This window comes from Streptopelia decaocto, assembly GCF_964273445.1.
Source record: "Streptopelia decaocto genome assembly, chromosome: 2".
Classification (NCBI taxonomy): Eukaryota; Metazoa; Chordata; class Aves; order Columbiformes; family Columbidae; genus Streptopelia; species Streptopelia decaocto.
In genome coordinates this window covers 62,528,118-62,554,454 of record NC_138655.1, presented here as the reverse complement: position 1 = coordinate 62,554,454, position 26,337 = coordinate 62,528,118, and the positions used below count along the sequence as shown (strand labels likewise).

General features: G+C 37.6%; 1 protein-coding gene across 4 annotated transcripts in view; it reads right to left on the bottom strand.

Annotated features, from left to right (window-relative positions):
- Window positions 1–24,798, bottom strand: part of ZNF236 (zinc finger protein 236) — a 77,511-nt gene extending 52,713 nt beyond the window's left edge. For all 4 annotated transcript variants that reach the window (XM_082045419.1, XM_082045420.1, XM_082045422.1 and 1 more), the window contains exons 1-6: window positions 24,607–24,798; window positions 14,409–14,551; window positions 12,985–13,149; window positions 9,231–9,409; window positions 5,899–6,023; window positions 2,495–2,667 (exon numbers count right to left, since the gene is read on the bottom strand). In XM_082045419.1, the coding sequence (XP_081901545.1) occupies window positions 2,495–2,667; window positions 5,899–6,023; window positions 9,231–9,409; window positions 12,985–13,149; window positions 14,409–14,551; window positions 24,607–24,667 (846 nt within the window). In that variant the 5' untranslated portion in view covers window positions 24,668–24,798. The remainder of the gene's footprint in view (window positions 1–2,494; window positions 2,668–5,898; window positions 6,024–9,230; window positions 9,410–12,984; window positions 13,150–14,408; window positions 14,552–24,606) is intronic.
- Window positions 24,799–26,337: the final 1,539 nt, after the last annotated feature.

The window sequence follows — 26,337 nt, the reverse complement described above, 5'->3', positions numbered from 1 at the left end:
GGGTTTTTGCTTTCAACGCATTATGTTTTGTGATACAGTAACAGACCTTCGCCAAGTCTCTAATTGCTGTAATTTGTATTCCACCAAGTGCTTTTAATAAATTCGCAATTGAATTAGACCTCAAGTAATTGTTGTCTGTCAACACTTTGCATACTGCACAGTGCACCCAGAGTTAACTCACACCTGAGTACATTGTGCTCACAGTTAACTCACCCCTAATCTCAACTTAGGTGGGACAGGACAAGTTATGAGAGCTACACTGGCTTATTTTTCCAAGTTACTGATTTCCATTTATGGAGCCAAGTCTGGTATCTCTCAGATATCAGGTCAACAATAATCTACGTCCATGACTGTCATCTCCTATCGGCATTTCTCAACACTGGGAAGCACCAGAGAGCAAAACAAATGTCATCTGGCAAATGAGGTCCCAGACTTTTCCCTCCTTACAAGTTCCTACCATTACACACTCAGGAACAAAAGTAAAATGCAACTTCATCAACTTAGATGTGCCTGAAGATGTAACATCATATATAATCAAAATGGAAGAAAAAAATGTGGATAATTTATCTTCAAATTTTGTCTCTCTTCAGTTTACTCTTGCAAACATATCTTTTAGAAATTTCCAAGAAAAAATAAAATCAGTTTTCAGGTCTAAGTAGAAAAAAGGTAAGAGATTAGGCCAAAGGCTATTGGGACCATGTGGAAAAAAAATGATAAAACCCACCAAAAAAAATAACACTGTGAAGGACAGGGAAATTTACCATATAGTTTGAACTGAATTTGAACACATACAATAAGAAAGTGATCAGCAGCAACTTGTTTGGGACTTTCAGGCCAAGAGGTTGAGGTAATCAAAGCAGCTAAACCTATAGATTCCAACCATCCCAACCTGCTCCTCCTCCTCAGTTTATCACAGAGCAGTAAGATCCAGTGTAGTATTTTCAATATGCAGAGAACGAAGTCTTCAAAAGAAAATATGCTGCACTCCCTGTAACATTGTATGGAATTTTGTATTTCCTGACATTAGCTCAAACTGGTAATAAGACCTTTAGAAAGACGTATAAACTAATAAAATGCTGACACAACTAAGCAGTGATAAACAAACTGAGAATCAACCTGTTTCATTATCACCTGTAATGTTATTTTGTGACTGTCTCAGGATAAATGAAGAATTAACAGAAGTAAACATAGAGACAGCAAGAAAGAAGAAAAAAAATAATCAACAAATGATCCAAAGCAATAAGTAAAATATAGAAAATATAGGCTCAGGATCACAAAACATGGCATAAGATGTGATCAAGAGGCAGCATTTAAAGTCCCTATCCCACAACCTTATTTTTATTTAAAGAAAAACAGAGTAACAGAGAAAAAAAAAGTGAAAAATATTTTTGGTTTGATCCCCAGCATTCTTGAAAAAAAGCTATGCAAATTATGAAATTAATGCTGGCACATTTTTTTCATGTAGCAAAAGCTATCACATAGCGAGCTGTGAACAGTGAGGAAGATAAGGCATACCAATTCATATGAAATGTAAACATATGATTTAACATAGTTAAGTGTATAACAAAATACTAGTCTATGAAGGACTGGATCTTAAAAGTAAGAACCTCTAACACACTAAAAGGATCCTTAGTAAAAAAAATCCAAAACGTAAGATTTATCGTAACACATAAATGGAAAGCAAGAACGCAAATCCTAGAGAGAGCTAGGGGAAAAAGTGAGAGCAGAGATTATATTCTGCATGCAGGGAAAAGAATAAAAAATCCCTGCCTCTATCACTTTATGCCTTCCAAATCAAAACTAGATCTTTTTATATGGGTATTTCCAATGACAAATCACTAAAGTCAGCAAGGAAATTACTGAACAAAGTTGCACAGCCACTGTTGCTCAGAAGATTATATTATATTACCATAGCAGTACCTTTTGAATCTTAAAAAATTGTCTGTCACAAAGAGGAAAGAAGAAAATCAGCATAAAGCAATAACGCTTTTTTCATACTTTTTTTCTACTTGTACTTGAAAAAGCTCTGAAAAGGGCTGCAAAATATATATTTGAAAGACAAATTGCAAGTATGCTCTATGATGGAGTTAGTGGGTTGCTGTTTGGCCTTGAAATTTTTCAGCATTTTCTGCTTTGCTGCTTTTTGTTTACTTTCATCTGATTCTAGCCTTCGTTCTCCCAAGACTGACACAGGTGCATTTTTATACAGCTAAAACCACTAGTAATTTCTTAATCTGTCAAGGTACTGAAAAGACAATAGTAAATTAGGGTTTTGCCAATTACCTTAAGTATATGTTTATTCAGATTACGCTATTTTAGGAAAACTGCATTTGCAGGTAAAACCAACAAACTACAATCTATACTAGAGCAGTAAATTTATATTGACTTCAAAAAGCACCAGAGAGCACTGGAATAGCAAACAGGGCAATTTAAATGCTGAAAATGAAACAAGCAGTATATTAGCACCAACCACTTGATGAATAATCATATTTACCTCTGAATGAACTCTCTGTATGTGTGACTGAAGATTGCCTTTCTGAGAAAAGGCTGCAGGACAAAAGGCACAAGCATGGGGTTTTTCACCAGTGTGCTTGATCATGTGGGTCTGCAATGCCCCCTTCTGGTTAAAGGCTTTTCCACATTCACTGCATTTAAAAGGTCTTTCACCTGAAAGGAGAAAAAGAAAAAAAAGAACAATATGGGGTAAAAGGCTTTAAATAAATGTAAGTAGTTTCCTGTATCTAAATAAATAATTGTATCAGCTAAAATAAAACACTGTCTATGGATATCTGCACATACACATACATTGTGTACCTTGACCACTAATCTCAGCATCTGCTCCGATAAAGGAAGATGTAGCTCAATGAAAAAGTTTTATGACCCAGCTGATGATGATCAGTTAAAAATCAGCACAATAAATGACACCTTTATAAAACAATTATTTAGAACAGCTTCCCTCAACTTATGGTTTGGAAGATCTCAGAAGTTTGTAAACAAAACCACTGGGGAAAGGGAAACCACAAACTGCACTCTTACACCAAATCCCATGAAATGCATATACCTGCATGGAAACAAATGGAGGAACAGAGACTGGAATGGACAGTGATAAATAACTATCAAAAATATAACCTTTTATTTAGACTAAAATCAAAAAGTCTCAGAGCAGCACTGCAAAAGATGGCCTATGGTTCTCACTCCTCCATAAATATTAATAGCCATTCATTCTTTACAACCACCTATTGAAAATGTGCAGTAAAATATAGTTTTTACTATATGAGATAAAGTACAGCTCTGCTAAAAAAATGATTTTAAAACCTTGAATGTTTATATCACTATTGAATATTAAAGAAAATCTAGGCAATATTGTAACAGGAATGCTCTGTCACTATTTCCTGATTTTGGCGTTCTCAGTGCTGTGTATACTTGGAGTTATTTGTATATTAACAGGTTAATCTCAAAAGACTCTGCAGAAATTTTAACTGACAAAACATAATGGAACTGCATTAAAATATTAAAAAGCTACATATTTTAAACACACAGACACTATGGAAATCTCCACTGTCAACTCAGTATTACTCTTTTTTTTTTCTTTTCGTGAAATAGTGTAGCTGTTGTAACTCCAGAAACTTGAGAACATTTAACACTTTGTCTTTTGCATGTTTCTATAGCAAAACTCCTATGAGCAGGCTGCACATGATATCTGCTACACCAGGAAGTATTAGCATGTGTTAAATATTATACACACTAAAGCAAATTTTAGTGAATATTTTTACATGTTTTCTAATTATGTAGTTGTAATTCCACCGAGTTTAAAATGATCAATTCTTAATTAAACTCACATTGTTTGTAGCTATTTTCTGAAACAGATTGCAAGCATGTAACTCACATAGTATCAACTCTGAAGGAATGTATATATTTTGTCCTGCTGCTCATGGGTTTGGAAGGTGCTTTAAGGTCTGTGGGTTTTAACTATATATTTTTTAATATAGCTTACAATACAGTACACTGATTCAGATCTTCTTGAGATACGGTGACAAAATTACTATTGGGCTTTTAAAGGTAAAAAGGCTTTGCTTCCACTAATAGCTGCTGGTGGACATGTACAAGTATTGCTTAGGTTAAGTTTGCCTATTTAAGTAAATTTCATTATAAAAATTAAATCTTAATTCTAGTGTGGAAATGTGGAATTTCTGTATTTCTCAAGTATAACTTCATAAAATACAGATTTGGGAGGGGCAATGGGGGGCTCATTACTTAGTTATTAATATGGGAACTGCAATCCCTGAGGCTTAATTTTTTTTTTCTCAAAGGGTGTAAGTGCTTGAAATTAATAGCCATGAACAAAAAAGTATTGCAATTAAGACAGTAACATGATGTACACATAGCATAGACATGCTCTTTTAAAAATTAAAGACTTAAGTATTCTAAACTCTTCAAAGCAGAGTTCTTTTTTCCTACATATTTTACAGCACCTCAAGCAACTAGATGCCAGACAGACTGTCTGTGAACTTAAAGTAATAACATACTTCATAAATAAATGAGCATTCACTAGCTACTTGGGACTTAAAATGACCCGCCATCATGTGCAGACTGGAGCTACATTTTCTGTCTCTGATTTCCCAATAGACAAACATGTTTTTATTCTTCAGAAGAATTACAAACCATCTTGAACTTTTTGATGCTTTAGAAAAGTTTCCTCAACCAACAATACTTCTGTCTCTTTAATTTCAACTATAATAAGCTAAAGTAATTTATCAGATAGAGACCAAACTCTAAAATAAGAAAGTTAATTTTCAATTACTTTTTTTGGATATTACTTTGAGGCAATTTTTAAAGCATACACAAGGGTGATCTCGTGTTACTGTTTACAATTAAATTATAAAGCTTAAAAAGATTCATAAGAAGGTCCCACAACAGAATTTTTATTTCTCCCATGGCAAAGTCATTCCTGTACATGGCAACTCACCACATCATTATCTGAACAGACTGCTAATACAAACAACATTGCACACTTACATAACTTACTACTTTAATTGTCTAAAAACTAGACAAACAGCAATTTATTCACAAGATGGAATATACATATATATTGCACATCACTGGAGCACCTTCAATGAAGGTTTTGTTTGAAGTCAAACTTACGCCATGTATGGCTGAGAGAACTATTCTTACAGTCCTCCATACACTTAAAAAACTTTTGTACTATTTTATACTTAGCATTCTTCAGATATTTCAATTGCTTAAGAGTTTAATAAGTGCACACATTTATCACAGTAACTTAGCAAAAAACATCTGCTATTCACTCTGCAAAACTGAACAGTCACCTGCTCTTCTTCAAGTATCAAAATTACAGTCTAGGCTTATCACCTCCCAAGTTCACTTCGGACATCCTGAAAATAGTAGTTATAATACATACAGAACATACAAGGCAGTAATTTTAAATAAATCAATCTAAAAACAAAAGCAAGGCCACTATGTTGTTACTATTATTCACTTGCATGTATTTGTACTCTTTTTCTGATTGTAAATTTCAGAACCTGTTTTCCAGAGTATGTAAGATCTTATTTAGAGTACCTGACTGGCCCTTATCTAAGTTCTTCAATTTTAAGGCTCACCAAAACTCTAAGTACCAAAACTGGTATTCTGTGACAAATGAAACCTGTAAAATACTTAAAATTTCCAGATGTACATATTAGAAATAGTTAAAAATAATTTTTAAAGCATATAAATTTCCTAAGCAAATATACGGCGTTTTAAATAACAGGTAACAGCATCTAATGAGCCACATACCTTAATACTATTTCAAGTCCCAACAGTGAGAAAAATATTTAACATTTCACAGATCAACTTGATTTTGTAAAACGAATGAAACTAAAATAATTTGTTCCACAGACTTACCTGTGTGTATCCTAACATGTCGTGTTAACTGACTTGGCTTCTGGAACGTCTTTCCACAGTGCGGACAGGAATAGGTAAACCCACTTCTATCAATGTTTCTGTTATAAGATCTGGTATTTGATACCCTGTCATTAAAAGAAAAAGAAAAATCAAATCTTAATATTAAACATTATTTACATGAAGCTTATTTTATCCCATCATTTTTTAACATGCAGTGTAAATTCAGTGATAATGTATAGCATCACCTGCAACAGTCAAAAAGCAAACTCTTTAATGACACTAAAAGAAAAATATAAATAGCACTTTTCTAAGTACCTACAATCACCAAGAATTTTAGTTATTTCTGTAATAAAAATCGATACATCTTAGAAGCTCTCTAGAGGCATTTTTACTGTGAAGTCTGCTAGAAGTATACAGTGACTTCACAACTATTATTTTGGTGGCAACTTTCACTCTGTGCAACTCCATTTCTTTTGCCTGAATACAGAAAGACTTTTGTTCTTAACTAGAATGTGAAGATCTCATCAACTAGAGCACAAATGCAGTTGTTGAATTCTAACAAGAACAGGTTAAGAATTCAACAATCCAAATATTCACCACTGCCCCTGAAATACAAATCACAATCTCCACAGAGACAGGGTAACAGATGATATAAATTCCCATAATTAATTTTTCCACAAATCAGACTTAATAGTTTAAATGACTACTGAAAAGCATTAACAGTAATGTGAAAAAAACAACAACTGATTTTATGCTGGAAAAAAGGAAAGACAAAAACCTAGATCTTATAGACCATCACAACAACTCAGCTAAACAAGTTGAAACCAGAAGGCAGTGCAAGAGGAAAAAAACAAAACCAAAACAAAAACAACAACAACAAAAAGAAAACCAAACAAAACCACACAACATGGTATCTAGAGCACATTTTCCATAATGCCTGAGTATATACACCTATAAGGTAATCCAGCTTGTCAGTAGTGCTTAAAGCTAACTGAAATTATAAAAATTTAAATATCTGGTGTTTTTTTTTTTTCTCAACAGCTGAGAAATAAGAATTAGCTAATGTAGAGCAGATACGCAAAATACATCACCACCTTGAAACACGGGCTGGTATAACACCACAAAAAATAGCAGAGGAGCAACAGTTCATGTATAACGTAAGAAACACTAAACTTCTGTTCAAATGCTGCATCTTCCTACTCTGAGAGAACACAGATATTCAATGTATATTTAAAGAACAGCACATTTTCCCCTCCAATTATTTCAAGCAAGTATTACATGCATTTTTAAACTCTTTTTATACTCTTGCAAAATGAGCATAGAGTGTGGGTAACGTATTTTCTTTCACAGATTAATTCTATCTACTGAAATTTACTGAAGAGTGAAATCGACTGAAGGTTGAAGAGAAGGACAGAGAACAGCACTGAAGTTAGAACCTCTTCTTTGCATCTCAGGACAGATCTAGACCAGCCTGATTGTCAGAATACACTCTCTGATGAGCAGAAACATCTGTTTCAACTATAGATGTAGTATATTAATAAAGGAAATAATATCCAATTTGGAGACAAGCGTAGGGACAATTCTTCAAGATCAGATCAGCTTCTGCAATATTTCATAATTAAGTTATGATGACCATTTACTTTTTAGCAAAAGTTAGACACCAAATTTAAATTATAACTCCACAATAGTTTGCCATTCAAATATTTCATAGACAAAAAACCCATCATTTTAGGAAGCAAAAGTGCAATCACTTAATGAAAAAAACAGAACAAGTGTCTTCATAATTATAACTCCTAAAAATTTTTTGAAGCTTATTTTACAATGAAAAGCAGGAATCAAATAGTAAAATTTTTAACTACTGATGTATGTCTTTGAACTTTCTATACAGTCAAACAGGTTAGGTCAAATGTTAACTTTTCATAATACTTCTGAACAATATGAGAGGATTGTGTCAAATAATAAATAAATAAATAAATAAGATATATCCACATTTTTCCTTTCAAAATAACTTCTACTGAAACACAGAAGACAGAGCAGGAACACTTAACCAATTCATTAACCTGTCTCACATACATGGGTTGCATTGGTACTTCTGGTGAAAGGACAACAAAGCACCGTTACGGACAGTAGTTTCTTGAATACAAATGCAACATGTTTCTAGATCTGAACTGATAAATACGATGAATCTCATATAAGGAAGCTCTGAATCCAGAAATAATCTATATTTATGAATGTAAAGAAAAATTATCTCTATTGTGGAATGCGTATCTCTCATTTATATCAAAATGTAGCGTGCATAACACTCTCTCAAAATTACAGCCATCATATTAGATTCACTCACCCATTCCTTATTGATTCCTCCTAACTTACACAGGAGATGTCCACAGCAAGAATGTTTTTGTGTGTAATATTATATAACTCAACAGAAACACAGCAACTTTACCTTCATTTTCAGTTTGCAAATGGAAGTCTACAATATTTTTTAAACCTTCTGGAAAACAACTATTAAGATCTCACAACTTGCATCACCTGCTAATAAAAATAATTGGAAAGATCCAATCTTTCTCACTTTTATTTTTTCATCTGTTTTTTTGTTTGTTTGTTTAATAGAAACAGAGTAAAGATTAAAAGAGTGATCACCTGTCAAAAACCTTAGGCTTTCTTGATGTATAAACTAAACCAACAGAAGTAAGTTTTTCTTTCTTCTAACAAGTAATTTCCACCTTCCTAAAAGTGAAGTTAAACTAGAGAGCTGAAACAAAGGACAGAACAAATCTTCACTGAAAATAAGAACAGAATTTATTAGGTCTGTTTTTTCCCTTCATTTTTTTGCTTTTTCAGATCTACAAGAAACAGCAGGTTGTGGTGAGGACTACTTGCAAAAGATAATTAAACTGCAAGTAACAACATTATTTCTTTGTGGAAGGCTAGTACTAGGATTTTTGCAATGACAATAATGGCTATGTAAAATTAATATGCATTTGCTTCAATGTACTGGCATTAGCGCTTAAAATCACACAAATACATGTCAAAAAGCACTCTGTATCAGAAAAACCTAACCTGTGTTTATAAATAGCTAGCAGATGGAACTAGGCTTAGTATGGGTGCCTAAATATGAAAACAGCAAAAAAACCAAAAAGGCCTCAAAAAATAACCACCTACTTTGGTAAGGTTTTAAAAAACAAATGTCATTTCATAACAGCATAACAAAGAAAATAAACGATCTGCACAGATCCCAGCACCTTGCTGACTTGAAACGCTACTCCTGCTTTTCTAAGCTATCACCATAAAAGTAACATCTGCTCATTTTGTTACAATCCCATGATTGTCACCTTATTTTATAGTGAGTTTTCATATGTTCCTTTAGCTGTGAGGAAGTTTCAAATTCCTTTTTGCAAGACTTGCAGCTGTGGATCCTATTGCCTGCCAATTCTTGACGATGTTCTTCCATGTGTATGGACAGCTGACTCTGTAAAGTAAATTCATCTCCACACTCTGAGCAGATAAGATTCTGAAAGAGATAATAGAGACTGATTTTGCAAAAGATTCCCAAACGGCAGCACACATGCATAAGCTTTGCTCAAGTAGATGAACATAGCCTTCTATGGACATTGGCAGCTGGAAGCAAGTAGCGATAAAAGTACACAAGTGAAAGAAGTTTTTGAGCCCCACAATATGAAGCATGAACAATAATCACTGTAAGCTTATAATCATATTTATATTTTAAGAAACTCCACTGAAACTGAATTCTAAAAAAGTTCAAATGGTAGCAGAAACAAGCAGCTCAGTACAACCACCACATTTCCTGTTTCCTTGGTAGGCTCATTCACAATAGACACAGAAACATAATTCAGTGACATTATGCCATGGTCTACATAAACATTTGTAAAAAATACTACTTTCTAACTAAAAACATCTTAACAGTAGGTTCAAGGATTTCACTTTTAGTGGTTAATATGATACAGATTGTCCCTTACTTTTTAACAGTAATCCCACCACAATTACTACTGACTTTTCTTAAGCTATCTTCACAGAAAATACGAAATATATAAGGATACATAACGTTTTTGACAGGCGTCTCTTCAACCCATTAATTTTACAGCAGTGTGTTAAACAGGCCACTTTCCAGTTGTATTAGTATTCCATGTCATTTAGAATGGAAATTGTAATTTTAATGCAAAAGCATTGCCATTTCTCTGAAATTCAGAGGAAGAATCAGAGTTAAGTATAATTTCAACGAAAAGTGTAGTTCCAATGAAAACTCATAGTTCTGCATTTATTTGATGTTCTTTTGCTTTTCAAAACCATTAATTTCATTTCTCAGTGTATCTTTATTTTACAAAATCTAAGCAGAGAGTTCAGGCTAAAAGTATAAAAATATTCACCACCTATTTGGCAATACATCTGCTACATGTTCCTTACTGGTGTGTGTAATAACTTCAGACAGTTTTTATCTCAGTTCATTTTTCAGTAATTGTGATTATCACTGCAAATGGAAATGTTTTTTATGCTCCCCCCTTTTTTGTCCTCCTTGAATGATCAACAACAAGAAAAAAAAAAAATAAAGGGCAGTATTCAGTTAAATAAAGATATTGACAAGAATGTTTTAATCAAGAGGAACAAAGATATGCAGTACTATTTTTAAAATGCTTTGACAAATTTGTTCCCTGAACAAAACTGAAGTCGTTTAATGAAACAAGATACTCCCTCAAAAATTACTTGTTTAATCTAACCTAGAGATCATTATTACTGGACTCAAGTTATAGTGTGGGATGATAAATAAATACCACCATCTTTTTCCAGGATCTATGTTCAAATCTGAATAAGACTACTTCCTATTGAAATATATTGTTATTATACAACAAATTTGGTTTATGATGACCCTTTTGTACAAGTAGGGAAAAGCCATCGAAGAGAAGCTTACAATGCATGCTATACGAACCTCATGGGCCCCAAAACAGAGAGTTTGTCAATCTCTCAGCATTTTTCAGACACATGTATCTATGACATTAAGTTGCTGTTACACATGTTCTATTAAGCAACTTCCACAAACAAAAGAATAGCTTACCAGGAAGTATTTGATACAATGAAAGTGTATGTATTTGTATTCATTACTGTAGAATTTGCTGTGGGAAAGCAAGGTCATGGTAAAACAGAAAAACTGTACAAAGCCCCAGGAATACACCAAGCCAAATAGCCTCTCTCTGGGATTGGCAGTACCAGATTTATTTTTTTGTTCCTCAAGCAAATAAAAATGCACCAGCACACACAGAACAAGTACTTCCACATTAATCTCACTATGGTTAAACTCACCTTCTAACATTAAACAAAAGGGGCTAATCGTATAATGCTACATAATGCTTAAAATTCCAAAACTCAGAATCAATCAATCATGAAAATCTGCACTTCAACACAGACACACTCTTCCAAACCTAACTGTAGGGGACAAGAAGCTAACCACACCAGTTTCTTGCTATTGCCCTTCTGCACCCATGTGTAGTTAAGCTGGCTGATGCAGCACAAAACAAGGCTGAAGTTACCCAAAGCTCAGCTTTGTGCAGCAAACTCCTCAACTGCTACGTATGTTCTCTGAGTACGTATCTTTGCTTTGTTTTCAGATTTTCAGACCTTCCAACAGCGTAAGTAAGAACAGCAAACAGAAGGAAGAATGGACTCCACTGATAACTTATCCTGCACATTATGAAAAACTCCTGAACGGTGGCCAGTGCCATTGTCAAAAACCTCTGCTCCAAGTTCAAATTCCAGCTCTCTCCTACAGGCCCTGTGCGTAATTACTGGGAAAGTAATTCCTGCAATTCTGTGTGAATTAATTGTTACATTCATCTCTGTTTTATCACAGAATTATAGTGCATTATAAGAATACATTCATTAGCAATTGAAAGGTGTCCATATTTTCACAAATTTAGTTTTCAAGCTGCAGACTGAATTTTAAATTGGAAGACATCACACAACCTATTCTTCTGACATCTGCACCAAGTATCAAAATCAGAGCTGCTGAAGTGCATGAAAAATCACTTAGCAATAGAAATTAGTACTAAAAATCACTCTTAGGCATCTTTTTGATGCTCATTTTCCTTATTCTGATGTTTTTAGCAATTCATAAATCAAGTTTTCTCAATACCCATTAAGCTATGTATCATTATAGATACATGAACATGCAACAAAATTGTGCTCAAGTCCTCTCATTTAACTCAGTGTACGTGGTAAAGGGTGAACTGATAACGAGATTAAAGAAGGAAAACATTCTCTACAGATGGTATTCCCTGCCTGGTTTAGGAGGAAATGAAAATGGGCCGATCATCCCAAACCTACTGGTCAAAACTGCAAGCGGCCTGCAGTTGGTATGGAGAAACCTGCAGTTATTAAGTTTATGGCTTAGGAGGAGAAGTTCGGCAATAAAAGTGCATAGTTGACTCAGGTCCAAGTCTCCAACACAAAGTGCAATATCAGAAAAGCCTTCAAGGGAGGAAGATGTAATTACATGATTGAAAACTTTATTTTGGGCAGTACAATCAACTCTGGCAACTACAGTTAACACAGTAATGACTACAAAGTGTACAAAATACTACTATGCATTAACTGTTTTCTAAGAATTTAACCAAAGTCTTAAAAATAGAAAATAAAACTGTGAGAGGGAAAGAACAAGAAGTCCTCTCACATGAAACAACCACACACAAAAAAAGGAGTGGGAGTTCTAGATAAGAGAACAGGTTCATGATGCAAGAAATAGATGTGAGAGTTACCTCACCATGACATCCTGCCATCAAAAATGATCACCCAGACTCTTACATGTGGGGTTATCAACATACATGAAATCACAGAAATTGCTTCAAAATAAAAGCATTTGAAAATAACTGTTCAGTTAGTAAAAAGAGGATGGGAATACTTGCTTATATGCAGCACATTAATTTCTGCTACTATTTTTAAAACAACCTCCCCACTAAAGTTCTGCATTTCTGAATAAAATCATTTATTCAATCCTCCAATCTAAAGCATGTAGGAAGGGATTAAGTACAACTGTTATGACACATCTTTTCAAAATTTTAATGAGGTTTAATGAATTACCTCTTCTTTCTCATGTAGCATTATATGAGCTTTCAAACTCGCTACTCTGGAGAATTTCTTGTTGCACACAGGACACGTAGGATCTTCACCATTGTGAGTACATTTATGAAGTGTCAAGTTGAATTCAACGTTAAATGACATCGGACACTGGTCACATCGGTGAGGCTGTTTGTTAAAACCACAATACAGAAAAAAAAAAAATATCAATCTTCTCATAAGTTATGTATAGCATAGGTAACACATACAACTATGCAATTCAAAATGTTTAAAATTATTAAAAAAGCAATTAAAGTACCCACATTTTATAATGATCCTTAATAATATCAGCCTTAATGATTTCCTCTTCTTTGCACCTCACTACTGAAAATGCACATACAGCACCTCACGATCATATGGGGAAAGAAGCCAGGGGAACTAAAGACAGCAGAGACTTAAAACTCAGACTCTGAGGAGAGTAAAGTCAGCCAGAGAGAAGAATGATCAAGAAACAGAAATAAATTTACCTACTTTAACTGAGACCATGAACTCTCCTTAAGCAAAATTAATAATCAAACCAACAAAGAGCTTAGTTTATGCTAGGACTGACTGCTCTTCAGTTGGTATCTGCAAAATCAATTTTCATTCATTAAGAGAACCTTGACTTTTAGATAAACAAAAGTGTGGTTTTAAAAATATAAACTTCCATTTTTATACCATCTTTACAACACTGAAACATTTGAATAGTTCTTTGTATACACTAGTTATCATCTCAAAGTCCTACATTTTGTAAAAACTAATCTGTATCTACAGCTATCTCAAACAGTAATAAAATTATTTTTTCATCATTTGTAAGTAGTTTTAGCTTTGTGAAACAGAAAACGAGGAAGAGAAATTAAACCTTCCAAGTTACAGATGAAACCTGTGGCAAAAGCTTCATTTAAAGTCAGTCCAGTCTTAATCACATATCTGTATTATTCTCATTCTTTCACAGATTTCTTTTGTAAGCAGCTAAAATGATGACATTAAACTACTGACTAATACATACATACTAAATTAGGTATTGACATTATTGAAAACAGCCATAAGTGACTAACAGGGTCCAGTTAATCAATATAAGCATTATTTTCTTTTTATTGCTAACATGTAGGATCAGTTTGCAAATTCGATTAAAAGAAACCTGTATGTTTTCTTCACCTACCTGAATATTTCAGAAACCAAAGAAAATGGCTAAAATTAAAAGTTACTGAACTGGAAACAACAAACTAACTAAATGGCATCAAATTAAGGTACTGTCTCAAAGGACACGTGAAGAAACATGAAAGAGAAACTCCATCAGACGCTTGAGGTCCCCAAGTAGTAATTATTAGCGATGTGATTAAAAAAAAGTGATTTACTTATCAATACACATTTTTATTTTCTACGTTTATATCTACTAAAATTCATACCTTGTCATTTTGCTCATGATCCCTCATATGGCGCTGGAACTGGGTCTCTTTTGGAAAAGACAGCAAACAGACGTCACACTTACGGAAGTGAGGTACTTGGTAGGGAAAATTACCGTTCTCTATATTCGGTGTCAGAACATCATCTGCAAAACAAGCATTGAAACATTTGTATGAAGTCATGTCATTTACTATTATTGTAAAAACCACAATTCTTTGAAGCAGAAACTATTCAAACTCCTGTAAGATTTTGACTTATATAAGATTCTAACTTGACTGGATCTTGAAGATCTTGGGCAGAAACATTACTGCTTCCATTGACACAGGACCAAAGGAATATATCCATCCCTCTAACTGCTAGTCACAAAGCAGATAAATATTTGCCTTTTCCTAGTAACTTGAAATACAAATATAATATATATATATATATTTTATATAAGATACATATATAAAATTCTTATATATATATATATACACACACACATTCTTTCTGTGTTTGATAAACACCCACAAAGTTTGCACAAAATAAAATGCTGCCAAATATGCTCCATATCAGTAAGGTATCAGGGGTTACTTATAATAATATTACATCATGTGTTTCTAAAAAAACCTCTTTAATACTAGGTAGTCAGCAGTTCTGACTACACTGGTTTTCAGCCCTTTCCCACTCCTTTATCTCTCAGCTACACATGAACTCAATGGAGAAAAATATATTTTTTTTTAATAGACCATACAGTTTTCTTGTTTTGAACACCAAGTCACACAACTTTTGATACACAAGTTGCAAGCTTCTATATCCTCTTGCCGAAATGGCTGAAGTCAGTCCTATTAATAATTTCCTTATATCTTAAATATTTATCCAAGTAAGTTAGACAGATTTTATACTTGAGAAGATACTGTATTACTAAGGAAGTTATCTTTATTTAAGAAAAACTTTAAGAAAAGCAATTGGCTAGAGGGGGTCATATAAGATAATTCAAAGCAGTAGTAATGAAACAAAAATAAAAATCAATTGACTCATGATGCCGATAAAGGACACTAAAGAGAGGAAAAAAAAGAAAACACGACAACATAGAATTCAGTTTCAAACTCTGCCACAACTGAACACAGTGCATCAACAACAGAATGCAACAGGATGCAAAACAAAGGAACATTCATTTTATTATCTAGACATGTAAGGCCTGATGTTTTCCTTTAGGAAAGTCAGTACTTCTCACTATGTATGTGAGAATTAAACATAGAAAATAACAACACAACCAAAAGTTTATAGCATTCTGTTTACATTTCCAGAAAAGAAACCAAATGTTATGATTCATTTAATATTTCTGCTCAGTAGTGTGCCTACCTCAAAGTCCTGTCACATTCAAGAAAAAAACCAACAAAACCAACCAACCAACCAAATGCACAAAAAAACAACCAATGAAAAAGAAAACCAACAAATCCCCACACACCTATCTTATATCCCGACCACTTTTTTTTTTTTTTCCCCCTGCTAAAATTCTCATAAATAAACCTGAAAGAGCTTATAATTGAGGGAGCTCTAGGAAACATTTCAGCACAAGAAATCACAACTAACAAGTATCACAGGAGCCTGGAGAAAAGGAGGCTGAGGGGAGACCTTATTGCATTGTAGCATGGAGGGTGTTGGTCTCTTCTCCCAAGGAGCAAGTGATAGGATGAGAGGAAATAGCCTCAAGTTGTGCCAAGGGAGGTTTAGGTTGGATATGAGGAAAAAATTCTTCACAGAAAGGGTTTTCAGGAATTGGAACAGGCTGCCCAGGGAAGTGGTGGAGTCACTGAAAGGCATTTAGATGCGGTTCTTAGGGACACGGTTTAGTGCCAGAGTTAGGTTATGGTTGGACTCAATGAACCTGAGGGTCTCTTCCAACTGAAGTGATTCTATGATTCTATCACAAGTCTTTAATGTGCATAAACTTAAACTCTAAGCTCTAAATTCATAGTATATGCAAACCCTATCAATAACAGGTATTCCTTCCATCCCTGAAAGTCACAATTCTTCAAAAGCTGAAAAGCACAACTTTAATTACAAGACACAGTCCTCTAAGCGGTCCTTGTGATAAATCTACCTGAGTAGAATAAAGGGCACAAAATCAGTTTCTGTAAATATTAGCATGACAAGAAAAAAGGAGGTGAAAGAAAAATCTACTCCAATACTTGAAATACAAGAAAACTTGATACAAGAAGCTTCCTTCTCCTGTAGAAAAAAAAGGAGTAATTGCTCAACCTCATGAAGGCCTGACCTCTCACTTTAAATTGACAACAGAAAAATGATCCAATCCATAACTTTAGAAAGGCCTTTAAACCTTCTCCATGAACCAAAGAGATTATAATCTTTAAATGTTCACTCTTGAGATCAAAGACCCTGGACAACACACAAAACCAATGCTTAAGCAACTTAAGTAGTGCAACTTCGAAATAATCAAAGGTGCTAACTTCTCTACAAATGAAACAGAAAAAGCAACATGCCCACTAGCATCTGCATAAGATTACCAAGTGACTGACTTTTGAGGCCAACAACATTTCTGTATATCATTTTTATTAAAATGTGTACCATATTTGTATTAACCACAATACTGATTAATCCATAGGCTATGAATTTTCTTCTGGAATTCAAATAGGAACTTAAATGGACTATATGTTAAAGAAAAATTAAATATCCTTGTGATGTTTCAACAGAATTTGAGTGATAATTATATGAAATCATACAATCTGATGGGCAGAGCTATATGGGAAGACAATTATTTCAGCTTTTCTTTAAAAATAAGGAAATGCTCACCACTCAAATAAACAGAAAGGGGTAACAAAAGCATAATCTTCAAATATTTCATGGTAAAGAATAGAGAAACAGCCTGAACTTTGGCAAATGAGCTGGGCATATCATACCCCACATTGAAGTGTCAGGAGTTTATCAAGGCCAGGTCATGAGTGACCATCAACTCTGAGCTGCCTGCAAGCCTGTCCACCTTCCTAAGGGCCCTCAGACCTCCAGGAAGAAGAAATAGGAGGCACACATTTAGCAAAATTGTTGTTTAGGTCTATAACAGCTTAAGCCATTGCTTTTTCAAATAAAGCCTTTGTAACTCTAAAAAGACAAATTTAATTCCTTTTTGGTCCTATTTTTCATCCTGCTAAGGAGCAAAAGCCAGACATTTGAGAGGCAGTCCAGCTTGAAGGCGGTTGCTCGGCAAGAGGCCTCTGACTGCAGAAATGCAGAAAGGCCTTAAGGATAAGGCAGAGTGAATCAGTTTAGGTTAGATTCCAGAAATCTTCAAAGGCTCAACTATTGGAAGATCAGGCCGAAGACTGCTCTAAGTACTTACAGCCAGTATGAACAGCAAAGCAGTCCTGTTTGGATGTAAAAGAACTCTGAAAGTTCAACTGTTTCACTCAAAGGGTGGGACTGAGATCTAATGCAGATTCTAATTAAAATACAAATTGATTTCTTCATTAACACTATGTCTGAACTAGCTTAAGGGAAAGATTAGACTATGATAATATTTTTTCACTGCTATTCTCACTAAAATACAGTTTGATCCTCTACTACCAGACAAATACTGGGTATTTCTGAGAACTGCACAACTCCGTTTTATTAAAGATGCAGGAAGTAACTTTCTTATTTTATTCTTCTAGTAACAAGGAGAGTATTCAGAATAATATCCCCACTGAAATCCAGCAATTGCATAACAGCAAGGACAAAACTGTTATGATACATTTAGAACTGTGAAGACAGAAAAACAGGAAAGATATTGTCAATCAAAAAAGTAACAACCAAGTGAGCTCTATTTCTACTTTTAAGGCAGATGTCACAGACTCAAAGTATGTCTTGAGTTTGTTTTCATTTCAATATAAAAATGAAATAACAGTTTGACAGTGGGGTTTTTTTTGCTAGAATTAGTAACTAGACAAAGACATTATTTGCATTGATACCTCCATATCATAGCAAGTGAAAGTAATAACCTACATTACCATATTTCAGGGCAATCAGCAATAAAAGCCAGTTGTGCAATCATCTTCCCTTATATCAGAGAAAAAATGCTTTTAGATGCATCAGCCTAGACCACGAAACAAGCCAAACACTGCAAAATACTGAACCCATCTTAAAAGCCAGTACTTCTGAATACCCAAAACCACGGAAATAATGCCAATTCAATAAGTTGGCAGTGGGATATGGATCCTGTACTTTTAAATACACTGATAAATTTACTGAAAAAAAAATATCCCTGTGTATCAAAGCAAAACAAAAATACTGGCGTGTGTGACACAGCATTTGATGGTCACAATTCACCATTTATCAGACTAGCAACCATTTCATAAACAGCTAATATGGTGCCCCTGCTCCCAGAAAAATGTAAATACTGGGTATACAGATTAAGCAACCTATTTGTTGTCAGATATCCTCTGTCCATATGAAAAAAGTCTGCTGTCTGTTAACAAAGTAACAGAATGTCATTCAAGTCAACAACACAAAATTAAAAGTCTGAGGTTTTAGTTAGAGAAGATACTAACTTATTAAGCATATAGCACCAACAGGATCACAGGAAAAATTGGCATACTCATACTAGAGGGAAGCTACTCATTGACATCCATAAACACACACACACACACCACAAAATGAATGTTAGAGTAACAAAAACCCTGGAAAAAAAAAAAAACAACTGCACACTACAACAAATATAAACCTCCCTGAACAGCTGCAAAATTTAAAACACTGCCATTTATTACTATTAACTGCATGGAAACAGTGCAAAAGGTACTGTTACTTTCTGTATTTTTTTTAAATTTGCGTGTTTGTCTAGTGGCAATATAAATCAAGACCATTTCATCACAGTTTGAGACAGTCAATACAATTAAACTAAACAGAGAGCACTTAGCTCATTATGCACTATCAAACATACATTTTGCCTGTATTCTTACAGTTTGTCCAAAGTGCCCAAAAATACCAGAATCAGATTTTAAAGTACCTATCAAAGATAATAAACTTTTATTTTAAAGACAGACTTCTTCAAATACTCGTAATGTTACAACCTTCAAGTTCTTTTGAAACTAACTGCCCCTCACAGAGCAATCAAAGCTTCGGGTCAACTCAGCTATAGATTTCTGCGATAGAGCCTTCATGAAAGCTTGACCTTGGGAGTTGAGTCAGCAAGCAGGTGCTCTCCACTATAAAGACAACTCAATGTGGAAGCAGGAAGACAGAATTAGAGCACCCCCAACCATTCCTTCCTTATGTAAGCAGCACTGTGCCTCATGGCAGCCGGCAATCCTCTCTGCAAGGCGCAGATGGACCCATTCAGCTGTAAACGCCGCAGAGCCTTATTAGATCTCCAATAGCCTGCTCACAGCCGACTGAGAGGACGCTGCAGATACAACACTCGAGAATTCGTGGATGAAAACTTGTCACTGAACTTAAACGGCAGCTGGCAAGTTTAGGGACAAAAGAGTCTGACCCTATCAAAACCTATTTACTAATTTACAAGTGGAAAGAAAGCGGTAGGACAAGAGAACAAAACAGCTATGGTGATATTGGTGTTTCCTCTTGCTACACTAGGAGTCATGGAACATAGGTGATAATGAATCATTAAAACATTTTGCTTAGTTCCGCAATCATAACTGGATCAGGTTAGCTTAAAGCTAGCACAGCACTCAAACATAACAGTAAGCACTCAGTCCTCATGACTTCTAATGGGAGGAGCAGAGGAAAGACTCAACATTCAATCCATGTATTGGACCAAAATCCAGAAATTATTTAAGATTTGCTCATATAAGGAAAGGTAGTTTTATTATGTGCTGGTCAATAATCAATCTGTAACTTAAAGCAATGCAAATCCAGACGCTCAGCTTCCAGGAGCACACTGCTGAGATGGATGTTCGTGTGCCCATTGCTCGGCATTTGCCAACACAAAGCAGCTGCACGCCTTGCAGGACCACAGAGGACTCCAGAAGTTGCAAAGCCACCCTGATGCGCTGCAGGCAGCATAGAACCCTGACAGACACAGCATCAACAGTGCCATCGTGGCTGGTTAGATACTAAATAGATTGTACTGGGTCTGGCTGGGATGGAGTTAACTTTCTTCATAGCAGCCCATATGGAGCCATGTTTTAAATTCGTGACTAAAACAATGCTGGTAACACACCGATGTTTTAGCAATTGCTGAACTGTGCTTGTACAGCGTGAAGGCCGCCTTTGTTTCTCACTCTGCCCCCGCAATGTGTAGGTTGAGGGTGGGAGAGAGGTTGGAGGGGACAGCTGATGCAAATTAACCACAAGGATATCCCATGCCAAGGAATATCATGCTCAGCAATACAAAGTCAGGGGTAGTTCTTCCAAGGCAGCGTTTGCTCAGAGACTGAGCATCGGTCTGTTTGTGGGAGGTGATGAATGTCTGCCTCTGCATCACTCGTCTGGGTTGGGATTTTTTTGGTTACTTGGTTTGGTTTACTTTTTTCCTTCATTTATTAAACTGTCTTTATCTCAATCCACAAGTTTTTTTTCTTGCTTTTGCTATTCTAATTGCTAAAACTAAAAGCAAAGGTAACAGATTGAGGGATTATTATTAAGAAAGTATTTCTAAGATATCCAAGCTTAAATCTGATAAATATATTCATAAAAGGCCAGCAGAAAACATATACCAATATAAATAGAACACAATTTTCCCTGCATGTTTCCTTTGCGCTACCTTAGCTGACCAATAGCAGCAGAAATCACTTTCTAGTGTCTCACAGAGACTCCTAAGGAAACTGAGTAAACAGAACTGCCCCTCAGCTAGTGCTTCTCAAATGAATGCTGGCAACGATGCACAACAGACTACAGAAAATTCACATGGCATAAAACTCTGAGAGGGCAAATGCTGTAACAAGGGTTACTTAGAACCACAGCAGCCACACTGGAAACTCTAAGGCCACACACATGAATAATTATTTTTTAATTTCCTTCTCAGGTTAAAAGCTGTGTACATGTGTTATTAGTGTGTTAACACCAACTATGTGTTAAGACCTGCTTGTCCTTTTCTTTCTTTAAAAACATATGCATGGAGTACCATTTTTTCTAATGCATTCTTGTTTCATAGATATTCAAGGTCTCATCCTAAAATTTTCAGAAAGGCAAGAGCCAAGGACCTGCCACACCTTTGTAAAAGGATTTCCTATAAAACCACTGCTAAGCAGCCAGAGCAAGAATCAAGGAGCAGCAAAACCCCAAACCACAAAAGATTAGCTCTTTCAAGCTTCTTGAGAATCATACCCTATACTTGATCTACATCAAAGACAATCACAGAATGGTTAAGGTTGGAATGGACCCCCTGGAGGCCACCAAGCCCAACTGCTCAAGCAAGGCCATCTACAGACAGTTACCCATGATCATGTATAGATATTTTTTTTAATATCTCTATAGAGAGAGACTCCACAACTTTCCTGTGTAACCAATGCCAGTGCTCACTCACCCTCACAGTAAAAAAGTGTTTCTTCATGCTCAGACAGAACCTCCTGTGTTTCAGTTTGTGCCCATCAGAGAGGTCAATTCAAACAACTCAATTAAGTTTAAAAAATAAAAAGAAAAAAAGAGAGAGATAATCACAATATGGTTTTGGGAAAACACTACCAATGCAAAAAAAAGTTGTAACAGCAGCCTTTGAGACATTGTTTTTACTATTTTTGCCTAGAGTTCAGGTTTTTATCTAGCATATTTAGTTTTTCTAGAACAAAGAACACATTCTAGTATTTGACATGCACAGTGGTTAAAGAAGTCTAAGGAAGCTGCGCAACAAAACATTATTGATTCACTTTATTTTCTTCCAAAGCTGTATCACCAAAAACATACAGAGTATACAACTACAGAGAGCAACACTTCCCTTCTGTAAAAGACATTAGTGTACCAGGGTTACAATAATTCTGAGTGCCACACTAAAAAGAACAAAATCTAAATAGTACAATTTCCTATGCAAAATTAAATTTCTCCCACTAAAAATGAAGCATATGGAATTCACAACCCAGTTTTAAAGTCTATCAGCCTGTATGTGAATGGGCCAAAAAGCCAAAGGTCCTGAGAATATCAGTTCCCCAGATTCAAGCTGTCCTGCTCATCCAGAGCTTCTTCATTCATGACCTTCTCTTAGCCACATGTGAGTGTCAAAGAAAACGCAATGCTTGCCAACACTGACTTTGCTGTTGTCCAAAACTGCTGAAATCTCAAGAACCACAGACTCCAGAACCCACAATACATGCCTGTACAGGGCAGAGTCCTTGCCACTGCAGAAGTCTCTGAATCCCTGTGGTAACCCTAAACCCTGTAATTCTAAACTGCTGTCTGCAATCAAACTACCTCTATGAAACAATTTCAGTAATAAATGAGCAAATTCCTTTAAAAAAATACATGAAAAATATCAAACTCACAGCAAGTCCTGCCAGCCATACCTCTTACCACAGAAAGAGTCCAACTAACAAGCAAAACCAATACGGCTATCAGGCACTTCTTCTGGACAGTTTGTCTCAGTCTTGATCTTTTTCTCATTCATACACCATGTCATTATTACAAGAGCTTATATGCACATGATACATGTGTACCCTTACAAGAACTACTAGAAAACTAAGTAGACATTTTAGTTAAAAAAAAAAAAAAACTTTAAAGAAAACCCCTCAGCTTCCAAAACTGGTGCTCTTTGGGTTCTTTATTATATGTTTCTTATTTAGTGTACAAAAGCTGAGATCAACAGCTCTGACAACAATATAATACAATCTTCTGATAGGAACCTGGGGCCCATTTGGCTTTCCTTACTAGAGAAAACATTTTACCCAACTTTCTAACATTCATGTAACAGTATGGCATTTTTTTGCCTGCCAGCACATTTCAATTCTACAAAAAATATTCCACAGAAGGCTCACCTACACATTCCTCTTGAAGAGCCAGAACTCATCTGCAAGCATTCAGAAAAACAGACATCCCAAATTTCCCAAATTTACACTGGAAATATTAATTAGTTGAGCTTTCATGATGGAAATAGCCATGGTATTTGAACATTTTTTTAAACCTACTCCCTAACAGTCCCCATTCTATCTAGTTTAAGAAAAAGAAAAAAATTTTTTTTTTTTTTTTTTTTTTTTTAATCTACTGCTACATGCTTGTGCTGGAAGAGAAGTCACTGAAGAGGGTTCTAGGTCTACCTGAAACACTGTATTTTGTGCAGTTTGTGGGCTTTATTCAGATACTGCTCACAGATCCCTAGTAACATGAGCAGGAATGAACTACACAAAAGAGCCATAAAACTCACTAGCTACAAATTGCTGTCAAAAAAAAAACCCAAGCCCATCAAACCAGTCCTGCCTTTAAGTGTTCTCTAGACATCAGCAACACCAAAATACAAGCAAAAACTTAAAGTGTGATGCAGACTAGTACACGTTCAGGGAAGAAAATCTGTTCTTTCTTTTATACATATGCTCACAATCAACTACAAATGTGTTTTTTAAAACCTCAAACAAGAAAGCCTTCCCTCTTGTAGTCAGAAACATGGAAGAAGTGGATTTTCACTCGTTTGTCATCCTTTATTGGAAGCTCTCGTTAATGCGGCCCGGGGGGAGGGGAGGCGATGCGGGGGGGAAGGAAAAGAACGGCGGAAGAACCCCGGACCCTTCCTGTCCTGCTGCCGCAAGCCCGCCCGGCCTCTTCCCTCGGCCGCACCAGCCAACCCGCTGCATGGACCTGTGTTCACAGCTCCCGCATTACGGCCGGGAGAAAGAAGAACGCAAGGCCGAGGCCTCCGGCCTGGGCCGAGAAGCCCTCCTCCGCCGGCAGCCTCACCGACGGGGCAGCCAAGCGAACGCAACGGTTGCGCCGCGACCGGTTCCCTCCCGTGGGTGAGGGGACGTTGCAGCCGCCACCGCCGCTCCCCGAGCGGGAGGCGAGTCGCTGCAGGCAGGTCGGTGGTTCCTCGGGCCGGCCGGGCTCCCCCTCCGCCGCGCCGTGTGGGGCGGCGGGCGCTGCCCGCCCGGTATCATTCCGCAGGGCCGGGCCAGGCTCGCTCCCCTCCCCTCCGCCCTCTCGCCTATACACTCGCACAATAGACCCGGCCTCCACTCCCCCATATCCGGGGACTATATGCGCAGCCCGCGGAGGATTTTAGTCTCCTCGCAGCGCCCGCGCTTCCACCCCCCGGGCGCCGTATCGCGCTGGCCCGGCCGCGCTCTTTACCTGCCTCGGTGCCGGCCCCGCTAGTCTCCCTGCTGGGTTTGGGAGGCCGCCCCCTCGGCATGGCTGCCCCCTCCCTCCCCCCCACCCCCCCCGCTCAGCCCGCGCGCACACACACACACACACACACACGCACACTTGGCAACGGCGGAGGAAGCGGCGGTTGGTGAAGGGGGAACGAGGGGGCGGGGACGAGAGGGCAGAACCCGGCCCTACACACGGGCCGCCGGGGGCTCGACGCTGCGGGAATAGGCCCGGCTGGGAGCTGGCGCAAGCGCACACAGGCCTACCGGGGTCTGGGAGGGGGGGAGCAGGAGCGGGGAAGAGGCGAACTCACGGCACGGCCGGGCGGCGCAGGCGCACTGAGGGCGCCTCACCGGCGCGGGGGGAGGGGGGGGGCACGGCAGCGTGAAGGAGGTGGCGGGGAGGCTGGGAGGCTGGGGTGCGCATGCGCTGAGCGCCGGCGGGGGGGACTGCATGTGCCGGAGTTGGGGGGTTGGGACATCCGGGGGTGGCGGCGCATGCGCCGGTTGCGGAGGTTGGTGGCGGGGGTGGCTGGTCCCGCTGGTTTTCTGCGGGGAGGGGTTGTGCCTGCCGGGGTCAGGGCTTCTCGTTCTGCTGACTATAGGAGCCGGCACGGTGGTGGCTTCGGCAGGAGGGCTGAAGTTTCCAATTCAGAACGTAGAAACGGGCGGGGCGGCCTCAGGTCGCCTCGGTCAAAGCCGCCGTTGCGGCAGCGCCGTTCCCTGCCCTCGCCTCCTGCGCCCTCCCTTAATTCTGGATTTAACCTCAGAGGTGCGTAACGTGTGGATGGCGGGCATGGGCCTCGCCCCAGCCCCAGAAACGCCTTTGTCCCCTAGCACGCGTCCCTGGCAAGGCTGGCGGGTATTGCTTACATACTTAAATAACTTGTGGGCCCCTCAGTTCAGGAAGGACAGGGAACTGCTGGAGAGAGTCCAGCGCAGAGCCACGAAGATGATTAAGGGAGTAGAGCATCTCCCTTATGAGGAAAGGCTGAGGGAGCTGGGGCTCTTTAGCTTGGAGAAGAGGAGACTGAGGAGTGACCTTATTAATGTTTCAATATGTAAAGGGTGAGTGTCATGAGGATGGAGCCAGGCTCTTCTCTGTGACAACCAATGATAAGACGAGGGGCAGTGGGTACAAACTGGAACACAGGGGGTTCCACTTAAATTTGAGAAGAAACTTCTCGGCAGTGAGGGTGCCAGAGCACTGGAACAGGCCGCACAAGGGGGTTGTGGAGTCTCCTTCAAAACCTGCCTGGACACCTTCCTGTGTAACCTCACCTAGGTGTTCCTGCTCCGGCAGGGGGATTGGACTAGATGATCTTTCGAGGTGCCTTCCAATCCCTAACATTCTGTGATTCTGTGAATACTGGCTGGTCTGTTACTTTACTGACCTCTACTGCCTGTGAGTAGATCTGTGGAGGGACATAAGAGATCACTGGGTCATTTAATAGAATTCTGGAGTCTCACAAGTCGTAATATATAGTTCTGCTGCCTGTAGCTTGTGTGCAGTGGAAGTGTGGCCCCTGGAAAGGTGTCAATAAAGATGGAGATGTTTTTATTGGTAGTTTGTTCAGTGATTCATGGTGTTCATTGCTCTCCAAGACTCTGCTGTATTGCATTTTTCATTCACAGGGCTGTAGCTTCTAAAATGGTATTTTATTATACCTCTTTCTTGCTGAATAAAAACCTTTACATACAGAACAGTTGC